At 38.9% G+C, this 27,069-nt stretch overlaps 2 protein-coding genes across 2 annotated transcripts; both read right to left on the reverse strand.

The window, feature by feature from the left end:
- Positions 1-63: 63 nt before the first annotated feature.
- rab32b (RAB32b, member RAS oncogene family) lies at positions 64-4,461 on the reverse strand. The gene is made up of 3 exons (XM_035673348.1): positions 4,149-4,461; positions 2,432-2,709; positions 64-1,122 (listed from the first exon to the last, which is right to left on the reverse strand). Exons 1-3 carry the CDS (start codon positions 4,360-4,362, stop codon positions 958-960), a joined length of 657 nt encoding a protein of 218 aa, XP_035529241.1. The 5' UTR covers positions 4,363-4,461; the 3' UTR covers positions 64-957.
- Positions 4,462-5,724: 1,263 nt separating this feature from the next.
- Positions 5,725-26,429, reverse strand: grm1b (glutamate receptor, metabotropic 1b). Its single transcript, XM_035673349.1, has 8 exons — positions 25,640-26,429; positions 22,840-23,089; positions 17,007-17,242; positions 13,220-13,466; positions 12,038-12,206; positions 10,597-10,723; positions 7,868-8,795; positions 5,725-7,040 (listed from the first exon to the last, which is right to left on the reverse strand). The coding sequence occupies exons 1-8, from the start codon at positions 26,352-26,354 to the stop codon at positions 6,191-6,193; spliced, it is 3,522 nt and encodes a 1,173-aa protein (XP_035529242.1). The 5' UTR covers positions 26,355-26,429; the 3' UTR covers positions 5,725-6,190.
- Between the last annotated feature and the right edge of the window lie 640 nt (positions 26,430-27,069).

Genomic DNA, 27,069 nt, shown 5'->3' on the forward strand with positions numbered 1-27,069 from the left:
TCTAGCACTAAATAATATAAAAAATCATTATCAGAAGTAATTGCTGTATCTAAGAGTGTCTTCCCCTCTGTCTCTCAGTTTCTCAACAAACACTTGCAAATGCATCAGTTTCCAAATGCAGACATATCATGGCTTTTACCAACAAAAAGGAATTAGAATATTATGTGTTTTGATAATTGTTATCTATCAATACAGCATCCCTGCAGCTTTGCACACTCAGTAACTCAGTGCTTTCTGGGTGGTGTGTGTAGCAGTGTGATGCATTCTCACATATTTCCTCCCTCCACCAAAATCAGGTCATGCTGATAGCTGTTTTCTGCTATTGGCCATATCAAGCCGGGCTGTGATGCTTATGCATGGGTCTTAGCTCATCTCACTGTGAAGTGATTAACAGATAATTATATGCATGGATTGCATAACAGACAAGTAACACTCGGAGCTGAATAGGTTGTCGTTTAATGAGGAATATTTAACGGCTTCATATACAAGAATGTTTTAAGACTCTCTCTCTCACTCTTGCTGTTTTTTGTGGTTTGAGAAAATCTGTTTCACAGTTTCAGGCCTCTCATTATAGTAGGTCACCAACCAGTCTTGGTTGCACGGGGAGAGTCACAGACTTTTCCCAGCAGGATCTGTGTCATGCTGATCTTTTTATTAGCCTAACTGTATCAGTGGATTATCAGAGAAATTAGCTCAAACATCTCACAGAGGTGTTTATGAGGCAGCCCACACACTTGACACTTTATTGAGAAAGATTCTGATCTGATTCTGATTTCTGATTCTGATTCTGATTCTGATTCTGAAACACAGCAAGGCAGAAATATGATTATGAAGTTACTGACTACATGAGACACAGGCTCACTAGCTTTCTGAAATAGCTCCTTTGTGGTGCATTCATGACTTGGTATCAAAAACAGGTCTTGTTAGACGTTTAACCAGTTGCTGATGTTGTTTGGCTCAGAGCCGTGGTCTCCAGCAGCACAATGACTGGCTCTGACTCTCCCTCGGAGCCTGGCTCAATTCAATCCCGTACCAGTGGTCCTCTTCATTGGACAGGTCGGTGTCGCAGAGCATCATTTGTTTGACAAGGATGGCACCTGCCTCATCAATATTTATATTGTCCTATAAATGGTGAGGGGGGAATATGATTTAGAGCATTGTGTATGCATCCGTTGAGTTAAGTGTTTGGCTCGGTGTTCAAAACTTGGCTGCAAGATATTACTTTTGGGTTAATATTTTAAGAGGTTTTATGAGCATGCTGTATATAGCTGCAGTGTTAAAGTTCACACATAAAGTATATTATAACCTCATGCAATTCTAATGGTGAGTCACAAGATCCACTGGTGGCTTTACTCAGGCAGAATGGAGCTTCAGCAATGCAAAATCAAATTTCTCAAATGCAGAAAACACAATATAAACAAATAAATACATAAATAATTCAATATGTAGTCAATAAATCACTAGCTTAGAGAGTAAAGTTAATATTATTGACACAAGCCCTTTAAGTAAGTGACAAAATACAGTCTAGACCAGCTTCCAATCTCCAAATTTGGTGATTTAATGGGTAATGAGAAAATTCTCCTTCTTCTGCTAAATAGATGATAATGGATGTATCTCCATTAAAACAAACATTAAAATAAATGGGGTTGTTTTTCTTGGAGAGATTTTTGTCAGGACAGCAATGAAAAGCTAAAACACAATGTAACATTATTATGGGGTAGAGAAAGGTCATAAAGTCAGAGATATGACTCAGTAATTTCAGTCATAGTGTCTATCTAAAGTTTGTTAACATTGGCTGTAGATAAGCTACTGGTCATAGATGATGACTGGAGAAGCTGAATCTCTGAGGGCATGGAATTGAGTAAGGGTGCATATTATTGCTTATGAATTTAACTTTTAATTAGTAAAATAAAGAAAATGTGTTATTTTATCTTTTCATGTTTCATAGTCTTGCTTTATCATTGTGAAGAATAAAAGAAAAACATGCCTACAAGACCTATTTTAAGTAATTCTTACTGTATTTAATTTCTTTAGCTCTACTTTAACAACATTTTGTCTTTAGGTCAGATAGGTCTACTTTTTGTAACAACAAGTGTTACTCCTCTTGCTTTATTAATTGTTAAAGACTATGTTCAGTTGCCCTTGGGCAAAAACTAGCTGTTGGGCCCCTTGTGACCCCCCCAACAAACATTTATTAAAGAAAAACCACCAAGTTAGCATTTAAATACAGCAATGAAGGTGTTAAAATTTGATTTTCATAAATAATACAGGGCCTGTCTTGAGTAATAGTGTACTTAAGTGGTGCAAATTCTCATTTCTCAATCTCGTTTAGTTTTAATTCAACCAATAACACCTCTAAGAAATGTCTGCATATCTCTAACTGCTACAGACAGATTTTCTTCTCCCATAAAAACTAAACTATAACACACACCTTTGCAGAGGTCTCAAACCACCCTATGAAGTTGTTGTCTTTACAGAAGCCATCCAGAGAGGACACCAAGTCTTCGTGTCTTCCTGTCATGTCACATTTGTTGGCCAGCAGGACAGCGGGGATTGGATGTCCGCTGTCCAGACAGACTTTGCCATCTAGGTCCCGCTTCCACTCTGAGGCACCCTCCAAGGTGGAGCTGTTTGTCATGTCAAAGACCACTACTGCTCCCATTGCCCCTTTGTAGTACACTCTGGACATGTTCTTAGACCTCTCCTGGCCTTGAGGGAAGAGAAAATAAATCTGTGCAATATATTCTTCACCACATACAGTTTATAGTTATAGTATAGCTAATTTAATTTGTAGTTGGCCGAGAGAGAGACACTTAGTCAGTACTGTTTGTTTTATGTGTGATTTGAATTATCATATAAAATCGGACTGTAGCCTAAACGTTATGCAACAAGTAAGAGACTAACGACAATCATTTTCTGAAATAAAATGCTATGTTTCCATGGACACTGGTTAGGATTAAAATTAGATCTGAGAAAACATTGGGTAAAAAAGCTGCAGTTTTACTTGCAGCAGTTTGAAGGCACTGAAAGCACTCCAATACTGTGAACTTACTCAACAGTTATAATCAAAACACAGCATGATTTATTCGAGATTGAAGGTCATTTCTCCAGAATGGATAACCTGTTGGACTTATGTGAAGGTCAAATTTAAAACTTTCAGCAAAGAATCACTGGCAATAGTTCTTTAATTGTATTTAACTGTATGCCTTTTTAAGTTAATTATTTTACCCCCCATAATTAAACATTTTCATACTGTAAAACCTAAACGGTGCACTCTGCCTTTGGATAATCCTCACGAATGCAATTAAGAAATCTAATCAACTACAAAGTATTTTCTTTCAGATTCCTTATCAATTTTTCATCACCGTCATGATCATCATAACAACAACATTAGCATTAGCTGGGTTTTTAATTCTCCATGATAATTGGGTTTTATTAGCTACTACTTCATTTAATTATGTTGAATAACAAATACATTAACCAATATATCAGTTTATCAAAATTGATTCGTTCCACTTACAGATAACAGTTAGAAGGAAACTAATAAGTATGTTTTGGGTTTTTTTTAGCTTTAACTTAAGCTAACCATGACTATCTCACTGACTAATCTAGCCCTCATGACTAAGGGAACCTTATGGGGGAAATACATAGTTATTTTTTCACCTATTATCTGGCAGCAGTTTGCATTGTTCAAAGTATTTTCATGATCATGTGACGGGTGTTTACTGTCTGCCTTGTATGAGAACATCTTTGCCGGATGTGAAACCAACATTTAAATCCACTATTTCAACCAACTGTGCCCTGCTTTTCTGAAAGAACTACAAATATGGCCCCATTGTTCTCTTCCTAGCTGTACAATCTGTGGAAAGACTGGATTTAAATGTACATATATGGGGCTAAGGCTAAAGTAGCTTTCACTCGATATAATGATTTGGCTTTAGCTGTCTTGCCAGAGTGCATTACTGCAGTTTTGTTTTTAGTTTAGTTTTGTTACTGCAGATTTTACACTGTTTTTACAGTAATTGCAGATTTCTATGGTATAATCATTTGTATATGTGGTAAAACAGATACCAGAAAGTCTATATTATTGTGTTTTGGCTTCGTAGGGCACACATCTGCAACAGAGACTTCATAATATTTACACTCACCTGCTATATCCCAAATCTGTAGTCTCGCCACTGTCTTGTCATCCCATTCAATTGTTTTTAGAGAAAAGTCAACTCCAATAGATCCTTTGTATCTTTCATCAAAGCGTTTATCAACATAACGCATGATAATGCTGCTTTTTCCAACGCCTATATCCCCAATGACTAGAACTTTAAACAGCTTGTCTGTACATAATGTCATTGCAATCCCTGCCATGTTGTAATTAACAGGCTTAGGTATGGAGACAGGTAAAACTAGGTCTGCTTCAAACAAACAAAGGTTTTAAATAATCTACATTTACCGTAGATGTCTCAACCCTACTTCTGTTAACGACTATTTCTTAGTGTTACTGCTTTGAATTTCTTCCTTCAAACCAAAGCCATAAATATTTGACCTTTGATTTAAAACACTGGAGTAAGACCAAGAGCAGAGCGCCACCTAATGTTTCACCATGAAAAACAGGAGACAAAAGCATAGAAAATACTTAATTTACTCCAATCAAACAAGTGACCTTTTAAATGCTCTACAGTAAATATTTGTTTAAAATGGCAGACTTAATTTATACTGTGTATATATCAGGCTGCAAATAGCTTATTCAGAATATTACGTATAACAGTAACAGTAGCACTTCATCACATTATACGGTTTTGATTGGTTTGTTAAGTCTTAATACTTAGGAAACTGATTGGTGTGCACAACCAATCACACGATAGAAGCATACACAGCTAATAAGTTCTTACTAATACTGTAATGCATATAGATATCATCTGAATACCAAAATATGATACACAATTCATACATTCACAAAACATATGTATGTCATTTATCTTATACATAAATCTATACAATTACGAAATCAGATGTCTAATTATAAAATATACAAATTTGAAACTAGTTTAACTCGCATTTCAGAACCATAGAAATGAGATAAATGTAGAAAAAAAAAACTCTTAATGAAAATGTGGCACTTGAACTTGTCCTCTGCTACATTCATGATACAGTCAGTGCATTTGCCTGGCAGTACTGTATCAATCAAAATTTACAGATAATTGTTTTATTTGTTTTTTTTTTTACCAACGAGAAATCATGTTGACGTAACACATTTTTAAATTTCCTCAAAGGAGAACATTTTTATTCTCCTCTCCCGGCTTAAAGAAAAAGGTCGACATTTTTGGAAAAACACTTATTTGCTTTTTGTGCCAAAAGATCGATACCACTCTCATGTTTGTACACACGTTTGTGTGGTTAGCTTAGCATAAAGACTGGAAACAGGAGAAAACATCCGGCCTCGCGCTGTCTAAACATCACAAAATATGCCTACCAGCACCTCTAAAGCTCACTAAATAACATGTTCTATCTTTTTTGTTTAATCCATACAAAAAACAGGAATCTAGCTTTTCCCCGTTTCCCATCTTTATGCTAAGCTAAGCTAATTGTTGATAGCTGTAGTTTAATATTTAGTCGACAGATACTAAAGTGGAAGAGATCTTCTCATCAAACTCTCTTACAGAAAGCAAATAAGTTTATTCTCCTTAATGTCGCACTATTCCTTTAAATCTTCCATTTTCTGATAAAGCACAAAACACACAATGTGTAACAGAAAACATATTTTTCTAAAAATATTGTTGACAAACTGTTTTGCATTACAAACAGATTATATTGACCATTAAGTTGCCCTGTTTAAAATCAGCAAACTAATCTGCTTGTTATGTCACCTATATTCATTAAATGAATCTACTTATATTAAATGTACATACAGGCAATCTTAGTTGTCTTATAAGCACAGAATCTATTTTATCCTAAAAGCTTATGTTAGCATTTGAAATAGGCTTTTTTTTTCTCACTACTGTAGACAAAACATCTAAAAGAATTTTAAAACGTGGCGCCTTGTTGTTCACCCTTATCATGTAAAAGCTATCAGTTATAGAGTGAAAAATGACTTGTCAGACCACAGAATGACTTTTTCCTTATATATCGTCATATACAGCACAAGTCATTATGAACGTTAAAATATTGTACAACTGGTAACATGTAGTGTGCACCCTCACAGAGTTGAGGAGCTTTGCTTGAAGTCTCTGAGGATAACAGAGGCATATGTCACATTTGGAGGACTGCACAAGATTGACTCCGACACTGGCGAATTGGGAAAGGGGCTCACTGGGGAACCAGTGCAATCTCGGAAAGGGGAGGGAGGCATCAGAGCCACTGAGTCCTCCATGGCTAATTTGACCTCAACCAAGTCCTCCTCATCGTGAATCTTGGCGTTGTTGTACATGTAGCCGTGGAGAAGGCCAAACTGCTCATTCTCCATCTCCTCCTCCTCTAAAGGGGAGGTGGGCTCCTCGTCAAATGGGTCGAGGTGCATGGGCAGGACCGGTTCCTGCTGGATGAGGTGGGCCTGGTGGTATACAGGCATGCCGCCGCTCACGGCCTCAGGCATGCTAATCATCTCATTAAGCTCAGGGATGTCACTCTTGAATTTACGATTTACCACCATCTCCCCCTGGAGGCGGTCCATGATGATGTGTTGGGGAATAATGATATTTGGCTGCAGATGCTCGGGGGTATAGAGTTCCACCTCCTCGTCCACGTCTTTTATCTGCCCACAGCCAGGAATTTGCCCGTGGGCCATCATGGGGGGAGTGGCCGGGGGATTGTATCTGACAGGGTCACTCTCGTCCTCCTCAGCCACATTGTACAAGGTCTTAGTGCTGAGGTCTGAGAACTCCAGCGCTCTGTTTTGGTACGTATTAGTTAAGGGTTTGATGACAGCCATCTGATTGGAACCTGCTTCCTGTCTCTTCACATGCACTGACAGTCTGTGCCACATGTGATCCCCTTTTGGAGGATGTCTTGCACCTGGTTCAGACCATGACACAGACTTTCCATTAGAACTATGAACAAAATAAAGACGGCTGTTACTGCAGGAACCCAGAAGAGTGAAGACAAAAAACAGCATCTCTGGTTCATGTAAGAAAGATAAATATAAAATATTTATCTGAAATATATATTGTACGTAATGTTCCAGGGTATCTGCAGGTCTTAAAAAATCTTAAAAAGCATTGAATTCAATTTAAAAAAGTCTTTAATATTTCCTCTTGCCTGTCATAGGCAGTGATGGTAGTTATAAAATGCTTTCTTATCCAATTGTAGGCTGTCAGGAGACATAAAGCAACTAAAAGTGGGATTGTTTTCGACAGTGGATTTAATCTCAATCTTTTTTTTCATCAGATCTATTGCAGAAAATGTCACAACTGCTAGCTACAGTGGCCCAGATTTATTCTATCACTGGGAATTATTGTTATATACTCCTGGAAAGTGCTAAAAAAGGGGGGATATAATTCTAAATAATGCTATGCCATATTGTCCCTACTGGTTTCCATTATACTTTAATATTTTAACTGGAATTAAATTGAATTCTATGTGGTATTAAAGCATCTTTCATTAGGTGAATCCTGCAGAAACCCTGTATTCTGTATTTGTGATCCCACTTGTCATCCCTTAGCACACAGAGATGCTTGTTTTAATTTTACCACCAGTTCAAAGGTTAAAATGACTGTGTGAATTGAGCACTGACCTATATCCGTCACACTTTACAACAGGTGTCCCTATGAAAGTGAATACAGTAAGACATCAGGTTCCCTTTGAGAGGGAATTACAGTAAAACCAGCATCCCTGAGGTGCCTCAGGAGCAGGACTCAGACTCAATTAATGAACCTACCTGCCGTTTCCAGTGTTCTTCTTCCTCTTGAACATGTTGAGCAGGCTGTTGCTTCGGCAGGCAATTTTTCCATCGCCGACATGCATGCGCACAGCATCAGACGTAGTGAACGCACTGCGCACGTTTCGCTCTGGTTTGGCAATTATGATGTACATCTTTGGTGTGAACATACAGCCCAAGGCCACAGTCACACTGAGGCTTACAGAGAAGGATGTGGTGATGATCTTGTAGTTGCTGCCAAAGTAGATTGGCACAAACGCCAGCCAGATTATACATGTGGTGTACATAGTGAAGGCGATGTACTTGGCTTCGTTGAAATTTGCAGGAACGTTGCGGGTCTTGAAGGCATAATATGTGCAGCTCATGATAAGCAAGCCGTTGTAGCCCAGAGGGGCCACAACACCCACGTTGCTGGTGTTGCAGATGAGGAAGACTTCTCTGATGCTGGGGTAGGATTTGATGGGTTCAGGAGGCTCCATGATGATGAGGGTAACCTCCAAGGTGAGCTGGACACTGATCAAGATGGAGGCAATAACCACTTGAGCCCAAGCGCTCATGAACCTCGGTTTCCTGGTGCAAATCTTCTTCTTGCTGCCTGCCAGAATACGGGCAATGCGGTTGGTTTTGGTTACCAGGGCGGAGTAGCACATGGCAGCTGAGAGTCCGACAAGGAGCCTCTGGAGGTAGCAGGAAGCCACGGTGGGACGGGCGATGAGGGTGAAAGGACACAGATAGCCCAGGAAGATCCCTGCGAGGATGATGTAGCAGAGCTCTCGGCTGGAGGATTTGACCACAGGCGTGTCACGATATAAGACAAAGATGAAGGCAACAAATGACGTGATCAGGATGCCCACGCAGGAGAAAACCACCTGGATAATGGACTCTGGATTGCTCCACTCCAGGTAGCGCAGGGGGATTGGCTCACAGCCTGAAAAGTATAAAAACATGACAATATAAAAACACAGCCACAATACACTAAAAGCACCTCATATATTTTTCAGCATTTCAACATCAGTTTGGTGGTTAGATTTCTGGTTATCTACAGAATAACTGCCTCAATAAAAGGTAGATTTCAGAAGAATGCAAAGAATTTTTTTAGAGTTTCAAGGCTTTATTGTATGGCAATGTTCAAAATTAATCAAGTACATTTGAGCCTGAGAAAATACAGTAAGTCTCAAAGTAGGTTTTTAGCTCAACTATAAATAAACTCCTTTCTACTCAGCCATGGCCAGGCTGGGCTGCAGCCAGTGGAGGAGGGGGGGCAATGCACCAGGACAAAGTAAATCACTGCGTTTTTCACGGATCCAAGTAAGATCTCCTTTCTGCTTCATGTTGAGGACACACTTTGAATATCTAATTTATATTGCTTTATTTATTTATTGTGTAACAGCAGGAGGGCAAGGGTTAGAAAACTGCACAAGAATCATTTTTATATCATCCCTGCGCTCCACATTTCCTCGTTTCTGTGCGTACCTAAAGGTCTTCTGGTTGAAGAAAAAGGAAACAGCATGTAGGCAGGATGATCCTATTAAGAAAGTGTCTTGTCTTTGAACAGCACAGAAGGCCTTTGAAAGTGGGCCAGAAGAACGGTAAGTGAAGTAGGGCTGCTGTCGGATAAAATGGTGAAGATGATGAATGGCTCTCAGGTGTCATGGGAAAGCAATGAAAATAGGACAGAACAGGTTTATGAAATAGCGCTGCAGAAAATTTTAGCAGGACAAACTGTACGGGGTACATGTGGAGGGAGGAGGCGAGTGAAAGCTTGGAGGAACTTAACTTTCTACAGAGCCTTTAATATGACTAAAGAATCTCCTTTCATTTCTGAAAGCATCAATCGTGCAACAGGAACTCAGCCTGTGGCCACTGAAGTCACCCAATTTCATCTAAATTTGAATGTAAAAATTGCAGAACAGCAAAATCTGCTGTTCTATTCAGATGAGGTTTATTGTCTTGGAGGAATTTAGCAGAGAAGTAAAATTTTGGTGATTTAAAGAAACCATTACACATTTTGGGAAAAACATTTAGCCTATTCACTTTCTTGCTCAGCATTAGATGAAAAGGTTGAAACCAGGAACTACAGCCAGCAGCCAATTAGCTTAGCTTATCTTAGCTTAGCGTAACATAGCATAAAAACAGGAAACAGCTAGCCTGGCTCTGTCCATCAGTAAAATCTGCCTTCCAGCACCTCTAAAGTTCACAAATTAACATGTTACATCCCTTTTTATTTTAAGGTTATTTATGTGCCAAACCATTTCTCGGCTGTCGTAACTGTAATGTTGCCTGGCAACCAGCGGAAACTCCTAGAAGACACAAAACCCCTATAAAACCATTTTTGCACAGTTTTAACAATTACATTATTGGCGCCCCGGTAGCTTACCAGGTAGAGCTGGCGCCCCAACACACGTGTATGGTATTAATTAGTGAGCTTTAGAGTTTCTGGTAGGGGGATTTTGTTACCTTTGGACAGTGCCAGGCTAGATATTTATCCTTTTCCAGTCTCTATGCTAAGCTAAATGGCTGCCAGTTTATTATTTTTAACAGACAGATGCAAAGGTGGTATCAATCTTTTCACCTAATTCTTGGGGGAAAAGGATATAAACATATTCACCAAAATGTCAAACTACTCTAAAGGAAAGCCACTTAAGCCCTCTGCCAGCCTTTGTACGGTGTTCCAAGCAGGTGAGAGTTTACAGACACAGGTAAATGGAGACTAAGGAGTAGAAACTCACCTTCCAGTTCCTCGTCAGGCCACCAGCCCAGCTCACAGGCCTTACATGTGAACTCATCCTGGACATACTCATTGTCCTTACAGGCAGTGCAGATCCAGCAGCAGCTCACTTCTCCCTTCCTGATCACCTGGTCGACGAAACAGAAATGTAAAAATACTTTTCCTACAAGAACTTATCCCTGAGTGAAAGGGAGCCCCGGTGCCCGTAAATATTTAAATACTTGTTGTTTTTTTTTTACAGTAAAACTAAAGATAGAAAGAATGAACTTGATGGACAAAGAAAAGGTCATCAGGTATTAATGGAAATAGGTTGTAACTATGGCCTTTTTCAGTGGTTGATAAATCACTAACTAATGCTTTATAGATCTGTTATAAACCATTAATAATAACTTTTAAATTGCATGGTTCTGAAAACTCCTGGTGAGACTGTTTGACCGTTACTATTTCGAGAAAAGGGCTGCAGGTGATCTGGACCAAAATCCATTAATTAACATCTTATTAATACTCACAACTGCAGACTTGATTAATTACCAATTAACATGTATAATTGCAGACTTGATGGCTTATTAGAAAGTGTGAAACCCATGAGTTGTTGGATTTCCAACATTTATAATTTAGAGAGACACAACATATACAAATAGTCTGCTTGTCACAATAATGTTTGTCGGATATGTTTTTTCCACAAAAAAGGTATATAATTTCCACATTAAAATCCTTAAAAAGACATCTACTCCTTCAACCTAATTAAAAATTCCCAAATGGATATACACATTTAGTTCATTTTTAAGTTTTCCAGCTGGGCACAAAATGTCTCCTACTTCACTGTAAAGTCCATTCTCAGTGTCTGTGCACTGGAGGATTCAAGTTTCTACATCACACTTTCACACAGGTTGCAAATTGTGATGTCAAAAATCATGCTTGCAGACTCCACACCTTAAAATCAGATTTTCAATGAGCACAGAGAAACTTTCCACTTTGATCTGATGAATGTGAAAACATCCTTCTAGTGTAAAACTCTGCACATACATCATTGTGCACAGTGAAACTCAAACATTCAACTACAAGAACAAAAACATTTTTGAGTGGAGGAGAATCTTAATTATGAGGATAAACATCAGCCTTTTTCTCAACCTGGCAACCCACATTTGGTTCTTACTAATAGCTTATAGTGGATCTACAAAGCATGAAATGATTAAATGACCTATTAACCATTAATAAAGCCATAAGCTAAAACTTATACCTTATTAATAGTAGTACCAAAATACTTCCTCAACAGGCTATTCATTCTTAGCCGAGTGAAGAAAGAGATAATTCTAGTCCTAATGTTTAAAGAACAGTAAGTTTAATGCAAAGACTGAACCACAAAGCTACAACAAAGAGGTTCATACTTAACATACAGTCACAATATTAGCAGTATAGTCCCTTAAGGATTTGTCCCTTACCTTGATCTCTCCTTTGGAGCAGGGCTCACTGCAGACAGAGCGGACCATGTCACTGCGATTCATCTGAATCAGCTCCTCGTCAAGACTGAGCATGCTCTCATGCCAGGAGCCAATGTTGATGTAGTCATAAACACCAGGCTCCACATGCTGGAAGTTCATAATCTCATACCTGATAGTGGATAGAAAAGCCATGAGTTAGAGGAAGACATGACTCATCGAGATTTTACCAACGCTGAATCAATTCTTAAAGGGGAAATAATAAGAGTTTTACTGCCACTTTACTGCACAAAAAAAATAACTGCCAGGTGCTGATGTGTCTGCCTTTCATCTCACTTACTTTCTGTTTTGAAATAAAAACTCCCAGCTGAAGTGTCAAAGACACTCCAACCCCACCCGACGACGCAACTTTAGTTGGCAACTGATGAAAGTGCTCGAACAACTGTTGCTATATGATCTGGAGTATAGCTGCCTTTTTCCAATTTCAGTCATTTTAGGATAAATTGAATAGGATTTTTAGAGTATGTGTCATTTACGTGGCTAGATAATTGCTTCTCTCATTTCAGTAGGGACATATGACCAACTTAAAAGCAACCTTTAAATTTATTTAATTAAAAAAATATATAGTCATCACACTGGCATTAATAGTGCACTCATGTTTGCAGATGTATAGCTCTAATTGAAAGTATATTTGGGATGCTGTATAATAAATGTGGAGTGCTGTATATTAATATTTGAATTATTTATTGTAAGTCATTTTGGACAAAAGCATTTTACGGCTAATACTTCACCCTCCCTTTTCAAGCACGAAGGAGAAACTTTGGTGGCTGCAAAACACACAAAAAATGCCCTGTCTAGAGCCAGTGTTTTGTTTGTCTATTCTGGGCTACTGTAGAAACATGGCGGTTCAACATGAAGGACTCCATGAAAGACGACCGGCTCATTCTTAGGTAAAGAAAACACTACGATTCTTATATACCCATGAATATTATATTCCATTTCTGCCAATAAATCTTACTAAATGTTACACCTGGACCTTAAAGTAAAGGATATAAATACTTCTTCCACCACCGGTTGCAGGTCACTTAATAGTGCTTTAATTACAGGATTCAGATTATAAAAAGTTAAAAGTTAACCAAAGAATTTGAATAATTTCGAGAAGAATGTAAGGAAAGTGTGTTTTACCTCCCAGGTGAGTCGCCATTTTGGTCAAACCATATGTCCTCTCCAGAAACGCCTGTGAAGGTGGTCTTGAGGAGAAAGTCCAGTAAATGGCTGCCATCAACAGGCTTCATGTTTTCACAGAGCCCCACGTGATCAGGACAGAGGTGAGTGTGCATGTCATGCAGCCCGTGGGCCATGGCATAGATGGCATTGATGACGAAGCCCATCTTGCTGTCTTGAACATAGTTGTCCTCCAGGTTTTCATAACCTGCCCACACATGAGAGAACAATGAGGATTCATCTCCAGGAACGTTTCTTTTTTTTTAAGGAAAAGCCTTACGGGAGGTGCTTCATTGCTGCAAGCAGTAGCATGTTATGTGTTATGTTGTACAAATTGATTCTAAATTTCAGGGTGTACTGTACAGATGCATCTAGCATGATGTAACATATTACAAAGGAGTGATAGGGTGCATTGTTATAATTACTCTCTGAATACAGGCAGCAAGCTACACGTCTCTTTGCCTCTGTGGGAGACTGCTTTAAAAGAACTGGAAGCTTCAGAAAATGGCTTCAAAGAAACCTTGTTACCATGGCAAGACTATCCATTTCTGCATTCATGAGTCAGGATTCAATTAGAGTTGGTCTGAAGTACTGTGTGTGTGTGTGAGATTGTGTCTCCTCAAGCAGAAAAATGATTCAACTATTCCCATGTATTTCAATCTGTTGTGTTCTGTACGTATTGTTTTCCTCAGACAAACGCGATGAGTGAATGGGACAAAATGATTAAGATTTGGATACAAACAGCGTGTGATGCTCAAGCACACCCTATCAGTTCAGTGTAATGCAAGCTAGAAGCAGATTAAGCAGGTTTTTTAGTTGCTTTATGTCAGAGTATCATGTCAACTTAGTGTTTTTACAAAGTGCTACACCATGCATTCAATCCATTTGAATAAAACATTGGCGCAGGTACGGATGTTTGGCAGCCCTTGGAGTTGAAGAGGATCTTTTTTCATATATTTCCTTGGTTGAAAACCATCTTTTGCAACAGCACAGACAACTTGTGTGAGATCAGCACTTGGTAGCAAGGGAACAACTATCTAAATCTCTCTTTCTACCTAAAAACTTTGAGCCCTTATAATCATCAACGAAACCTCTCACTATAATTCACATGCACTTTTATATCACACTTACTTAGACTTCTTTTACAAAAGGATCACAGTGGTAAAGCATATCATCATTAGCACTCTAGTGCCATCGGAGCCTATGAATTTTAATCTAATCTGTGGTCTATTATAGCTAATAGCACGGAAGATTATGTGATACACTGCTGTAGTTCGCTTCACCCTATCTGTCACCTGAATCTGTTCCAAACTCCCTGTTTTATAATTTATGCAAAGGAAGTAGAGTGTTATGTAGCAACTGATAACGTAATATCTGATGGAAAATGATACTGTTTGCCAAAATGCAACTGAATTTCCACTAAAAGGGAATTTATGACAACAGTTTCATATATTTTATTGATGGTACAATAATAGTGTAATATGACAGTGACTGAATTATTATAAACAGGAATGTTGTTACACTGTCAGCTAAAAACGTGTAATTTATAGTAAATATAATTTGAAAGGTAATAGGAGATAATAAATTCAGCTTTATTTGTTTATTTGTATGTCATTTGTTTGCAGAATATCTAAATATCTTGTAATAGCTTTCGGTGCAAAGACAAGATCTTTGAATTTTTAGAAATCTTTCATTATTTTCACATTATTTCCATTTTTCTTATAAGTTGAGTAAAACTCTTCAGGTAAATGTATATAATCTTTAGTTTAGTATTTTTCTTAAATACTGTATATTGTATTTCATTTTCAAGAAAAAATGAATAAAATACAATTCATACAGTCAGTGTTATTGTTATGTCATATACAGTCGGCCCAAAGACAATTGTGGACAATAAGGTTGTATTGTGTACTGTAATGATTTATTGATGCAGATCCAGATCCAGTTATATAACTTTATTAACATTGTCAGTTGCTACATTTCCGCTTGTCTGTAAACTCCGTGTGTAAGACAGGATTCACCCACTGCAGCCAACCACATTTAACAGTGTGATACACGAGGCTGCTCTATGACCATCAGTCACTGCTGGTGGGTTTCTTACCACTTGTGCTAAATCAAGTAGTGATCGTTAAAAGGGGACTGCTGAGAAACTGACTGCTTGCGCAAACAAACACATAAACAGTGAATTCAGTTGGGTAGCAGCTGGGTGAGCGTCCGATGGGAACTGCTGGTGATGACCTAGTTTAACAGCTTCTTGGCTTTGACGCTCGCCTCACTCGCTGAGCTGTGTGAGCTTCACTCATGATGAAATGATGTCATGATGACAGCATGCAAGCAGAGGACATACTGCTGCACGTTGGGATTAGTTGGCTGCATGACAACTTCTCTGTCCAAATATGGATAAAACTACAATACAGTGCTTCTCAAAATACGGGTCTGTTGCGCTATGGCTTCACTATTTCCGTGCCTACATGCAACTTAAGCCAGACCAGCCAGTTACAATCTCACTCAAATGTTATTGGGCTGTTTTATATGACTGTCTTAAGGCCACAAAGGTCGTGAAAGCACAAAGTGAGAGCAGATCAGGATCAATTGTTGGGCTCTCACTCAGTGTAGTGTAAGAAAAAACAAATAAAAACATCCCAATAGCTTCATATATTAGAGGTTAACTGAGATTAATAGTACAATTCAAGAGAAAAAGGTTATTAAGAATATAAAGTGACTATACTTAAATAATTACATCATGTGATAAAACCTTAATATCAGTCAACCTCTATGTATATTCCCAAAGTGAGGAGCATTATGGTTCCATTCAGAGGGATTCACTCACCGTCTTGGAGTTCTACACCAAAAAAATGAATACAAATATAAATAATAAAATAAAAACAAGTGACAGGACAGCAAACAATAACTCTATCTCCACTTATGAGGCAAAAATAAATACTCTAATAACTGCTATTAAAATATGATGCTTTGTAAGGATGAATAAAAGCTTGAGGTATGTGCATAATAAAGAAGAGAGGCTCTATTATTGTGAGTAATGTGCAAACGCTGCAAAGAAAAATAAAGATTAAAACAACGGCAGAAAGTGAGGTGGGGGGAAAAAAATCACTTGAAGAACCTTGAGAGCTGTCAACTGAAAAATATAAAAATTGCTTCTTTTTTTTGCTGCATGCATTATTTTATATTTACGTTCATCAATATGATTCATTTGAAAGAGTTTTAAAATGATTTTAGAAATGGTGAATGTTTGGTGAAAGAGCAGCAATAATGGTATAAACCTCGTAAATTAAGATTGAAAACGTAAATATATATTGTGTAAATATATTTTTTTTAAAGAAATGTGTATGAGCAGTATGTAAAATAAACATGTTTTGGAAACATGCTTGTTGAGCATTGTTTCGAGAAAAACCAAGAACTTAAACTAATGCATTTACTTTGCTCCTTTGTAAAAGAAAATGATTTAATTTACCTAGATCATCATCCTCTGTAAAGCCAAGTGTCACAGAAATGAACAATATGAACAAAAAAAAATGTTATTGGATTGACTCAGAGAGAAATTTACCCTCTGGCAGTCTAATTCATAATTAAAGAATGTGTTCCAGTTTATGGGGCCTTTTGGCATCGTCCTCTGGGCATTGCACACATCAGAACAGTTAAAAAAGACAAGCTGATGTGCACACTGCCGTAAAAATGTCAACTAGAAAAACTGCAGAAAACATCATAAATGCCTGATGAACTGTTTAGCTACCTGAGCAGTTTCGTGCATAATTCAGGTTCTCTTGCGGGTGTCCGGGAAGGCGGCACTGAAACCGGTACTGCCAGAACTCGGGGAACCACGGGTTGCGGGTGTTGGTGCTGAGCCTGAGCTTCAGGAAGTAGTCATCGAAGGAGGAGACCTCTTCAGACTGCAGCTTCACAGTGATGCCGCCCACAGCCTCCTGTTCATATCCCTCCACCACCTCGACTCGGTCTGCCCAGCCATCGCTGCAGAGAGGAACACACTTAAAATAGTACAACTGGAACCAGCCCCAGTTCGTGGCTCTCATGCATTCTAGACACAGAGCTTAGCATCTGTATTTTCTAATCAAATAAATACCAGACGACCTTTAAAAAACCCTGCAGGTCATTCACAATGCTTACCTCCTTTCTGAAGTAATTTTCAGAATCCTCAAAGACTTTTCTAACTATCTGATGCATAAATATTCTATCTGTTCTTAACCTGTTTTCCTAGTTGTGATTCTATTTGAGATTTAAGAAATTAGGGGAATTTAAGGAGTTACACAGGTTATTCTATAGCAGAATTAAACCAAAGGATTTTTCCTCAGGTAGCAGCACAATATGATAAATGTAATTCTGCCAGAAGGACTTTAATACATAGCTTTTTTTATGCCGTAAAACCCTTTTTCAAGGGTGGTTGGTACTGCAACGAGGATCAATTTTGGCACATTAAAGAGACAGTCCACTTTGAGGAGACTGTTTATGGTGCAGCGAAGAAAATATTACTACAACACTATAAAACACCAGAGTCACCTTTAACAACATTAAAGCTAAATTATTTGGTACACTTCACCTTAAAAGAATTAGGTTTGCTCTGAAGGACAAACTGGATTTTAGTACAAATTGGTTTTGTTCATTGCTTTACTGGAAAAAACTCTGTGACAACTTGAATGATCACTCTCACTCAGGAGATCTTGAACAATTCCAAAACACCAGCAATGTCAATTTTAAAGGGAAAATGCCAACAAAAGAGTCCATCATCACTAACGTACGTTGTCCCTGGTGGAAACAAGATTCCAAACTGGAGCAGTTGTTGTTCACTTCGGGGTCTACTGGCCGGTTAAGGACCTTGAGAAGTCAGCAGGCAATGATGGTATAAAACAGAGCAATCATTAAAATAGGTTCTTCAAGGTTTTTCAAGCTTTGTGGATCAACAAAAGGTCCTTGAGCATAAAGTCATCCAGAAGTATTAGCTGCAGACAGACACATACACAATCACACTGACACGGACACACATGACCAAATGCATGATCCCCTTTACACGTGGTGGAGATAATAATATAAAATCCTTTAGCTGCAAACAAATTCTAACAATTATAAGATAAGTAACCTACAGCAGTCAGCATCTGGCAAAAGCAACATTGTTGTTTTACGATGCTGTTGGAGCTCTGAATGTCTGGTGTCTTTGAAGCTACGTGCAGCCTCACTAACAAGCCAGACTGAATCCTGCAGAGACCCTCCTCCCTTTTGTTGCCCTGACTTTGTTTCCCTTTCAGCCTTCCCGCTGAGGGGCGTGGAGTGCTCACTGTACTTGCCGAAAGAAGAAAAAAAAAGTCTCCACAACACAATCACAAGTCCGGTGAGAATTCACAGATTAGTTCTGTAGCCGTACAATCTGCCCGGGAGAGAAACGAGCTCCCACCCTCCCCACAGACTCAGTTAGTGTGATTTTGACTATTTTTCTTTTTTTAAATCTCCACTGGTCATAGTTTGTATTTATAGTTTACATGCTTGGCAATTAAAAAATAAATTCTGCATTGAATCCTGTCACAAAAGATCATGTTGATGAGACAAAGGCTTTTGTTTTACACTTGATTCATACTCAATTAAAAAAAAAAACCTCCCTTCATTTGAGTTGCAAATGCTGCTTGAGTATTTTTAAAGCAGCATTAGAGTGGGATCAAATCTGTGATGCATATATGTGATACAGCATGAGTGAGAAATGAGGGAGGAGAACAGGGGTTATGTAAAGGACTTAAATAGCATCAGCTGCAACAATACACTGAATATAATAAAATATTTAACTGAGTTTTAACATTAAAACTCAGATCTTCATGTGCAGAATGGCAATATTCTGCATGTGGTTTTAATCTAGCACGGCACTAGGGATGGCAATGTCGGTCGAGCCATGATTTTGCTTCATACTGAAATATCTGAACTATTAGATGAATGTAAATGAATAAATTCTGTACATGACAATGACATTAACAGTCTCCATCTAATAATGTTGATATCTTTTGTAATCACTTGACTTTTCATCTAGCGCCACTATGAGATTCATATATGTGCTTTATGAGGAATATGTCTTGAACATCCTAAACTAATATGGTGAACATGGTGAACATTAGTTAACATGTTTTATTTATGTATTTAATGTTTTATTTAATGTCTATTTGTTAAGGTCCAAACAGCATGACCCAATGCCACATACCATGTCAGCATTTCAACATCAGCACAGTGAGTATGTTAGCATGCTGACAGCATTAGCCTTTAGTCCTGATCATGGTCCCGTGAGACCCCTGGGCACATGTCCTTTGGAAGTCTTGGGCCACGGGCGGCCTGAGGCTTAGAGGCACCCTGGCAGTCCAAGGCCCAGGGGCCCACTGGCCTGGTCCGTAATCCAGCCTTGCATTTAGCTAAAACACCACTGTGAATAAGTGAACAGCACATAGCTACTATCATGTACGCTTTTAGTGTTGTTTCTTCATAATTTTATAATTTAAAAGACCAGTGTGTAGGATTCAGTGGCATCTAGCAGTGAAGTTGCAGATTAAAACCAACCAAACCAGCTCACCTTGCATGTTGGTTCATAATTGCAGACTCTGTAAAAGAGGACCCACTCTCTCTGTTCTCATTCTAAGGTAATAAAAACATAACAATGAATGAAAACTTGAATATTATATTTCATTTCTGTCCTCTCAAATACAGACTGGAGCTTTAAAGTACCCTTTTTCTGTTAAATAGCTGTGATGAGTAACACTGCGAAACTACTGAGACTTTTCTTAAAACAGTCAGATTTGGTGTCAAATGCATTGTTCAGATGCTGATTCACAGGCTTTTCCACCCCAGCGAAGACAGAATTAGATCTGGGGCAAAACAATGAAGCTTTGTGTTGAAAACAGAAACATTTTAAGATACTGAATATTACACAAAATGCAGTTCATCCACAGTACAAAAATATCAGTTACCAGCCTTCAAAAGCCAAAGCCAATAGCACGTTTGGCTTGGCTGGCACTTCAGGAACGAGCTGACAATGGCTGTCCATTGTGACAGTATCAACAGTACCTGGCCATCTGCTTCTCAGCATCACACTCCCCCTAGTCCAACACTCTGAGAGCCAAAAACCTACAGCTCTGACGTCAACACACGGCACATACTGTACAGATTTATAACACAGATCTATCACACGTTCATGAATAATTTGATTTAGGGGGAAGGAGGCATTATTGAAAGTACTAGCAGAGATTATTACTGTAAATCTGAATTATGTTTTTAGGAAATAATTCATCTGGGAGGAAGATGTTTTCAAAGATTAAGTGTCAAGTGTTTGTCGAGCACAGTATCATAAAACTGATATATTCTTTTTACCAAAGCAACGGGAGCTTCACTGGAGAGTTGATCAAAATGAGTTGTCTGTTGTTTGAGCTGTGTGGGATCTGTGGTGTAAGAACAGCCATTTCTTTCATCCTCCACACAGCAGAAGATGGATGGCCAATGACCAGCGCCTCAGGCGTTTTCAATTGGCCCATTGCACATTGCCTGCATGTGTTCACTTACTGCATTGCTCTAAAAAACATTTTCCTTTTTCAGTAGTCTCCTTGACCCAGAAAACACACACACACTGCTCTACCAAACTCACGCCCTGCTTATCTTCCGTGGAGACTTTAGCAGCAGTGCAAATTCAAGTGGAAGGGGTGAGCGCAAGTTTAGGCAGTAAAACAAACAATTTTTTCATGCATGCATGAGAAAAAGAGTTTTGAGTCCTTCTCACCAGCCTTTACAGCTCTCAGTAAATTAACCATAGCGAGCTTTTATTGTCGCCTCATTTCAGGTGCTGCGACTGCTCCTAACAGGACTTGAGGTGATCTGAGACTCCACAAAGAGGGAATGTCTGGTTATAAGTGCTGATATGAGCTTTGATGTTCACTACTCCACATTCCCCAGCTTATGCTGGAGGTGCTGTCCCATATTAGCCCATCCTGCCTGTGATCTGACAGGGAGAGGGAGAGCTCGCTGCATGGATGCATTATTCATTACTGAGCCTGACTCAAAGCATCTTCTGCTTTCAGAGGAACTCTACTCCCAGTAGGAAAAAAGAATATTTCGGTTCCATATGAACTTTGTGTATACCATCCATCCTTAGTGGAGCTAAATATTACAGCAATTGAACAGCATTGAAACATATGTTTCGTGTTTTCCTCACAGAATTATGGTGTCATTTCTCAGGACAATTTACTATTTATTGACCATCTTATTGCATGTTTTAATGTTATATTATTATTAGAGTCATTATTATCTTTTATATTTTATCCTGACTTCATTCATTTAATTTTTTATCTCTTATGCAATCTGTAAAGCACTGTTAACTGCCACTGTGTATAAAATAACCTTACCTTAATATAATGTACAACTATACAATAAAACACAATCAAAACCTCCAGAACGGCTACTAAACAGACCTTGTAATAAGATTTTATAAACTTTTGTTTCCAAGGTCAAGACTAAACACTAAAGAGTAAGACTAAAGTAAGCTCAGAAAAATCAAAATCATCTGCTAAGGAAAATTGTGTGATACGATCAAAAGCTCTACAAATAATAAGCTACAAAATGGACCTTTTTTTGGAAAATGGGGTTTCTTACCTAAACTTTTAATTTAACTAATAATTATTGTGTTGACTGAGTTTCATTTCCCCTAAAACATATTAAAAACTCTGTAAAATTAAAAAAGAGAAAGAATTATTTTCATGATCCTGCAAACAATTGTTTGAAAACTTGAACTTAGTGTGTACCATCAAGAGCACCTGAATAAAATAACAGCCTATTCAATCTCTGTATTTCATTTTTCTGGATAATAATGAAATACTTAAATATGCAGTTTGCTTGATTATTAATGTGTTGACTGAGTTTTATGACCATGAAGTCTTAAAAAGCTAAAACATAAAGAGTCTGTGAGGAAAACAACCTCGAACAAACCTTTAAACTTCTGTTTGCAAACCCCTGAGCGTAGCTGAAAGGCAATTCAACATCTGTGTTTTCCTGGATAATACTGAACGTACTGTACACGATTATACAATAAAATGCAAAAGAAAGCTTAAGAGCAGCTGCTAAATTGACCAAACGACTCCAAAGCGGTCTTATATTTATGTTGCATGTATTAGCAAATTGAAAGAATTAATTTTCAATCTCAACCAACATGAATGAGAAGTCCTCAGCGCTCAGAGAGATGGACAATGGACTGGGCAACCTCTGTCTGTTGAGGATGATACATTATACGGTTCAAAGCTCTACAACAGCTACTACATGGACCTTGTGAGGTTGTTGAGGTGGATATTGTGATTGTCACCTATAATTATCTTCACCAGTGTCATTAATCCACGTGGCACAAATAACCAATGTTATGAGGTTGTGTGATCATTATAGTGTTAAAAAAATAAAGTTTCATGGCAAACAATATTTTTCTAAAAAGCACTAAGAGAAAACATTATTTTCATCATTCTTCTTAGAATGTTTTCAACCCCAAAAAACAAAAACATGAGAGACAAAGCAACAAAAAAAACCCCATGGGAAAACAGTCTCTAACAAACCTGCCAATTAGGAGGAACTCTCCGGCTACTCCAAGCCTTCTCATGGCCATCAGCAGCCCTCGGACTGTCATGCCTTCACAGAAGCAGACAACAACTCGGGCTTTAGGCAGACGCTCGCGCAGCTTCCTCAGCAGCCTGTCAAAGTGCTTCTCCCCGGCGTTGCTGTAGATCTTGTCAGAGTGGGCGATGCAGAGGCCGTCCTGTGCGGCGAGCTCTTTGAACACTTCCATCCCACTCTCCCCGTAGTTACCTGAGAAAGACAACAGGAGCTGTGAGTTTCATTCACAGAAGAGAAGGAAATAATCAATGGGTTTTGATTCACAGCTTCACTAAGATGTCGTTAAATGTCGAACACTGTCTTTTTTCTGACTAAAACTGTTCAGGGAATCTCTTCCTTTAGCCTTTAAGTGGTCCGTTACATCCGCAGACGTCTTTTTATGGAATCAAGAACAGTACAACTAGAGCAAGCAGGGCTAAGGTGACCTCAGCAACTGTATCTGAGGACGAGGAGAGCACTTTTAGGTTACACTGTCACTGATGAACCCAAGAAATGATTACAGAAAGCTTCAACATTAGGCTCTCTGCTTCCAAAACGTACAATACATAGAGCTTATTCATTTTATTGCCAGAACGACATACAGATCTTCATCTCAGTAAACAAAGATGGCTTGCCAGGTTTTGATTGGATTTTTATCAGCTTATCACAAACTTGACTCAAATCCCCTCAGTGAAAATACAGATGAGACTGCAACAGCTGCTTTATGGGTATTTCAGGTACTGTATGCGGTATCAGAGTTTGCTCTGTGGGTGGAATCTTAATTATTCTAATCTGTATTATAATTTATATGCTTTTACAGGCTTATAAAAAGCAGTACATCACCTGTTATGTGATGTAAGATTTGTTGAAAAGTAATATAAAAGTGGGAGGATGTGTATGAGCTTTGGTCTGTCAGCCTGGACTGATAATTGAATATAAAATAGAATTTCAGTATCTTCTAGATCTGCATCACATAGAATAAATATTTGTATGCAGATCAAATACCGGTTGCAGCAAGAGCTAGAACTAGTGGTTATTTTCATTATCAATTAAAACTGTGATTATTATCTTCAGTAACTGATTAATTTTTTTGTCTATACAATGCCAGGAAATAAGATTTCCATCACAATTTAACTCAAGGTAACATCTTTCTCCATCCAACAGGGCAAAACCCATTTTTTTTGGTTTATTATCATGTGAGAGAAAAAAGCAGCAAATCCGTCCATTTCAGAGGCTGGAAGCAGAAAATGTTACTATTACTCAAACAGTTAATCAATCATCAAAATAGTTGCAGATTAATTTTCTGTCGACTAACAATTCGATTAATCAACTAACTGTTTCCATCTCTAGTTGCAACAGCAGCTGACACCTGCAGGAGCAACAAATCCAGACTCCTGCGGACAACACTGAGGAAGAAAAGAAAAGAAAGTAATTTTGTGTCTTGTAAATGTACAATTGGTGTTTATGGACCGCACAAACAAGCATTAAAAACATAATTTTCTCCCTCCTCCTCTGAAACTACCCTCTGTTTATACTAATATCATGTAGATGAGCCTCACAAATGAGACCACAACTGTCTGCAGCCACCTGCTGTTAGAGGAGCCGTCTACATATGTCATTCACAGGATAAAACAACACTTACGGCATTGCAGCAGCATTGATTAAATCAGTGCTAAGCTAGCAGAGACGGTGGAGAGCTCCTGCCTCTGTGCTACAGGAGTTTCTAAGATGGACCTTATTTCCTCCTTGTCTTTAATTTGTCCTCCTGTTGCCTCAACGAGAGGGAAAAGCACTAAGAAGACAGAACTGTTGACAAATGATGAAAAAATGCTAATGCCTTGCATCATGGGAGATGTAGGATCCAGTGTTCTGGAGCTTGACCATACCAGCAAACCAGAGCTGTACCCACATTGTGTCGTGGTGTATTGTGTGTGTGTTTTATTGTATTTTCATATCTGTATCTTTTATGATTCTTAAAGCTGCACATTTTAATTAAAGTTGAAAATGAGCACTAGCTCTAAACTCTCCGTGCAGCATCATCAGTTTCACGCTTTGTATTGAAACTATGTTAAATTGCCTTTGTCCCTGTCAAATAAAGGAAGGATGACAACTGCTCCACTCGGCTGAATCTTTGCTGAGGAGCTGGAAGCGTCAAAGTGTGCAAAGTGAAGATTTCTGCTCACTTAGATCGATTTAATATATCACTTTATTGTTTTTAATGTGAGTTATACTGCAATCCAAGATGTTTTCATATCTATATTTCTTATGTAGAATTTAGGGTATGAGGTTCACGATGGCCTTCGCCTGAATGCTCTGAAATGTTTGTGGTCTCTGGGGATCTCTGATTTATTGACAGCTCTAGTCTGATTCCTTTCAAAGCCCCATTTACTATGTGATAAAATTATAATGTGCTTCCTGTTTTTATATGTTTTTTCCCTCCATTTTCAGTGTTTCTTTGTGCTTTGTTATGGCTTCAGTTTGTATGCCTCACAGGATTTGGAAGCTACATTTCCAAAGAGGTGGAGCTTTCTGCCACCAGGGGGAACACAGGCGTTTTTAAACTGCCAATGATAAAGACCTGCATGTCCACTGTATTTTACATAATCTGATGAAGGTCAGATAGACTGAGAACCTATCAAATAACTCAAATTCAAAATTCAGAACATCTCTGCCTTTTCCCCCTATTAATCTGTCTCTCGAGAGTCTGCCAGCTTTATATGAGTGCAATAAATCACTGGAGTATCTCTTGATGAGAAATCTTACCCTCTGTGTGCACTGCAGACACATAGGTCCAGTTGTATCGTTTGACGATGTCCAGGAGGGCCCTGGCCTGAAGAGTGTCTGACGGCACAACCCTGAGGAAGTACTTGAATAAAGTCTTGTCACTGAGGTCAATACTGGTTGCAGAATAGGCAATCTGTGGGATGTTGAACAGCTGCAGGAGGTTCTGAACTTGAATCGCAACCGAGCTTGAGCCGGGCCCGATCACCCCTGCGATGGGCTTCTTGGTCGGTGGCGGCTGACTGGAAGGTGCCCCCTCGATGCACCACCTGGAGCCGTCATTCTCGTCCCGGATTGAGATGAGAGAGTCTCGTATGAACTCGATGCTCTGCTCCAGAGCCACCGAGGAGTGCCAGCAGGAGTCCCTGATCTCGCAGCCCAGGCTGATGTTGGGCAACAGGTTTGGGTCCGAGTTAATCCGATCCAAGGCGTGGAACATGGCCTCCACTCTTTGGATGCCGTACTGCTCACGGACCTCTCCACATTTCCTGTCTGCCACCTTCTCAGCGGATGGTTGGTGGTGAACAGAGAAGAGGGCGCCGATTATAATATCCCCGTCCATCCTGGCCACCAGGCGAGAGGCAGAGCTCGGCACCACTGACCTCTCATACTTGCCTTTAGACAACACAAATGCCTCGAACAGTAAGACAGGCAGGTACAAAATGCTTATGGCAGTCAGGTAAATCATATTCGACATTGTGCCACAGGTGCTGAGTGTAGAATCATGTCCACTTGGCCATAATGGAGGTCCATCAATCCACTTTTGGATGGAATTAACTCAGCTGCTCCTCCTTCAGTGTTGTCTCCCTGTGTGTGAGACACGGAGCATTAATTCCTGCTGCAACGATTAGTCATTTGAGTCATTTTTTTATTAAAGCATCAAATCTTTTCTCAGGTTGAAGCCTCTCAAATGTGAAGATTTGATGCTTTTCTTTGTCTTATATGATAGTAAACTTTCTGACTGGCAAAAACATGTCACATTCAGCTAAAGGAAATAGTGTAATAGGCATTTTCTGACATCTTACTGGCAACACAATTAATTAAATAATCGAGAAAAGAATCTGCAGATGAATCAATAATGAAAATAATCGTTAATTGCAGCCCTACATGTACAGTCATTTCTCACTTGTCTAACTGTTGTTTCATGAAAGACTCAATACATCCCCTAAACTTCTTCTATCACAAACAGACATACAAGTTGCACCAAAAACATGCAGAAAGGCAAAGTTATTGGGGTCCTGTTGCAATGAAACGTGCACCAACCTTACAGCATCAGCATGCTGATCATACATGACAAGCTTTCAGGACACTAAATGCTCAATCTGAGAGACAGAAAGTTATATCTCCACCACAGGGAAAACCTTTTGAGCTTCAGCACCACGGACAGCTGCTCAGCTGATTTCGCTCATTCA

Source organism: Morone saxatilis, unplaced genomic scaffold (genome assembly GCF_004916995.1).
Source record: "Morone saxatilis isolate NCDOM2014 unplaced genomic scaffold, NCSU_SB_2.0 Contig3, whole genome shotgun sequence".
NCBI lineage: Eukaryota > Metazoa > Chordata > Actinopteri > Moronidae > Morone > Morone saxatilis.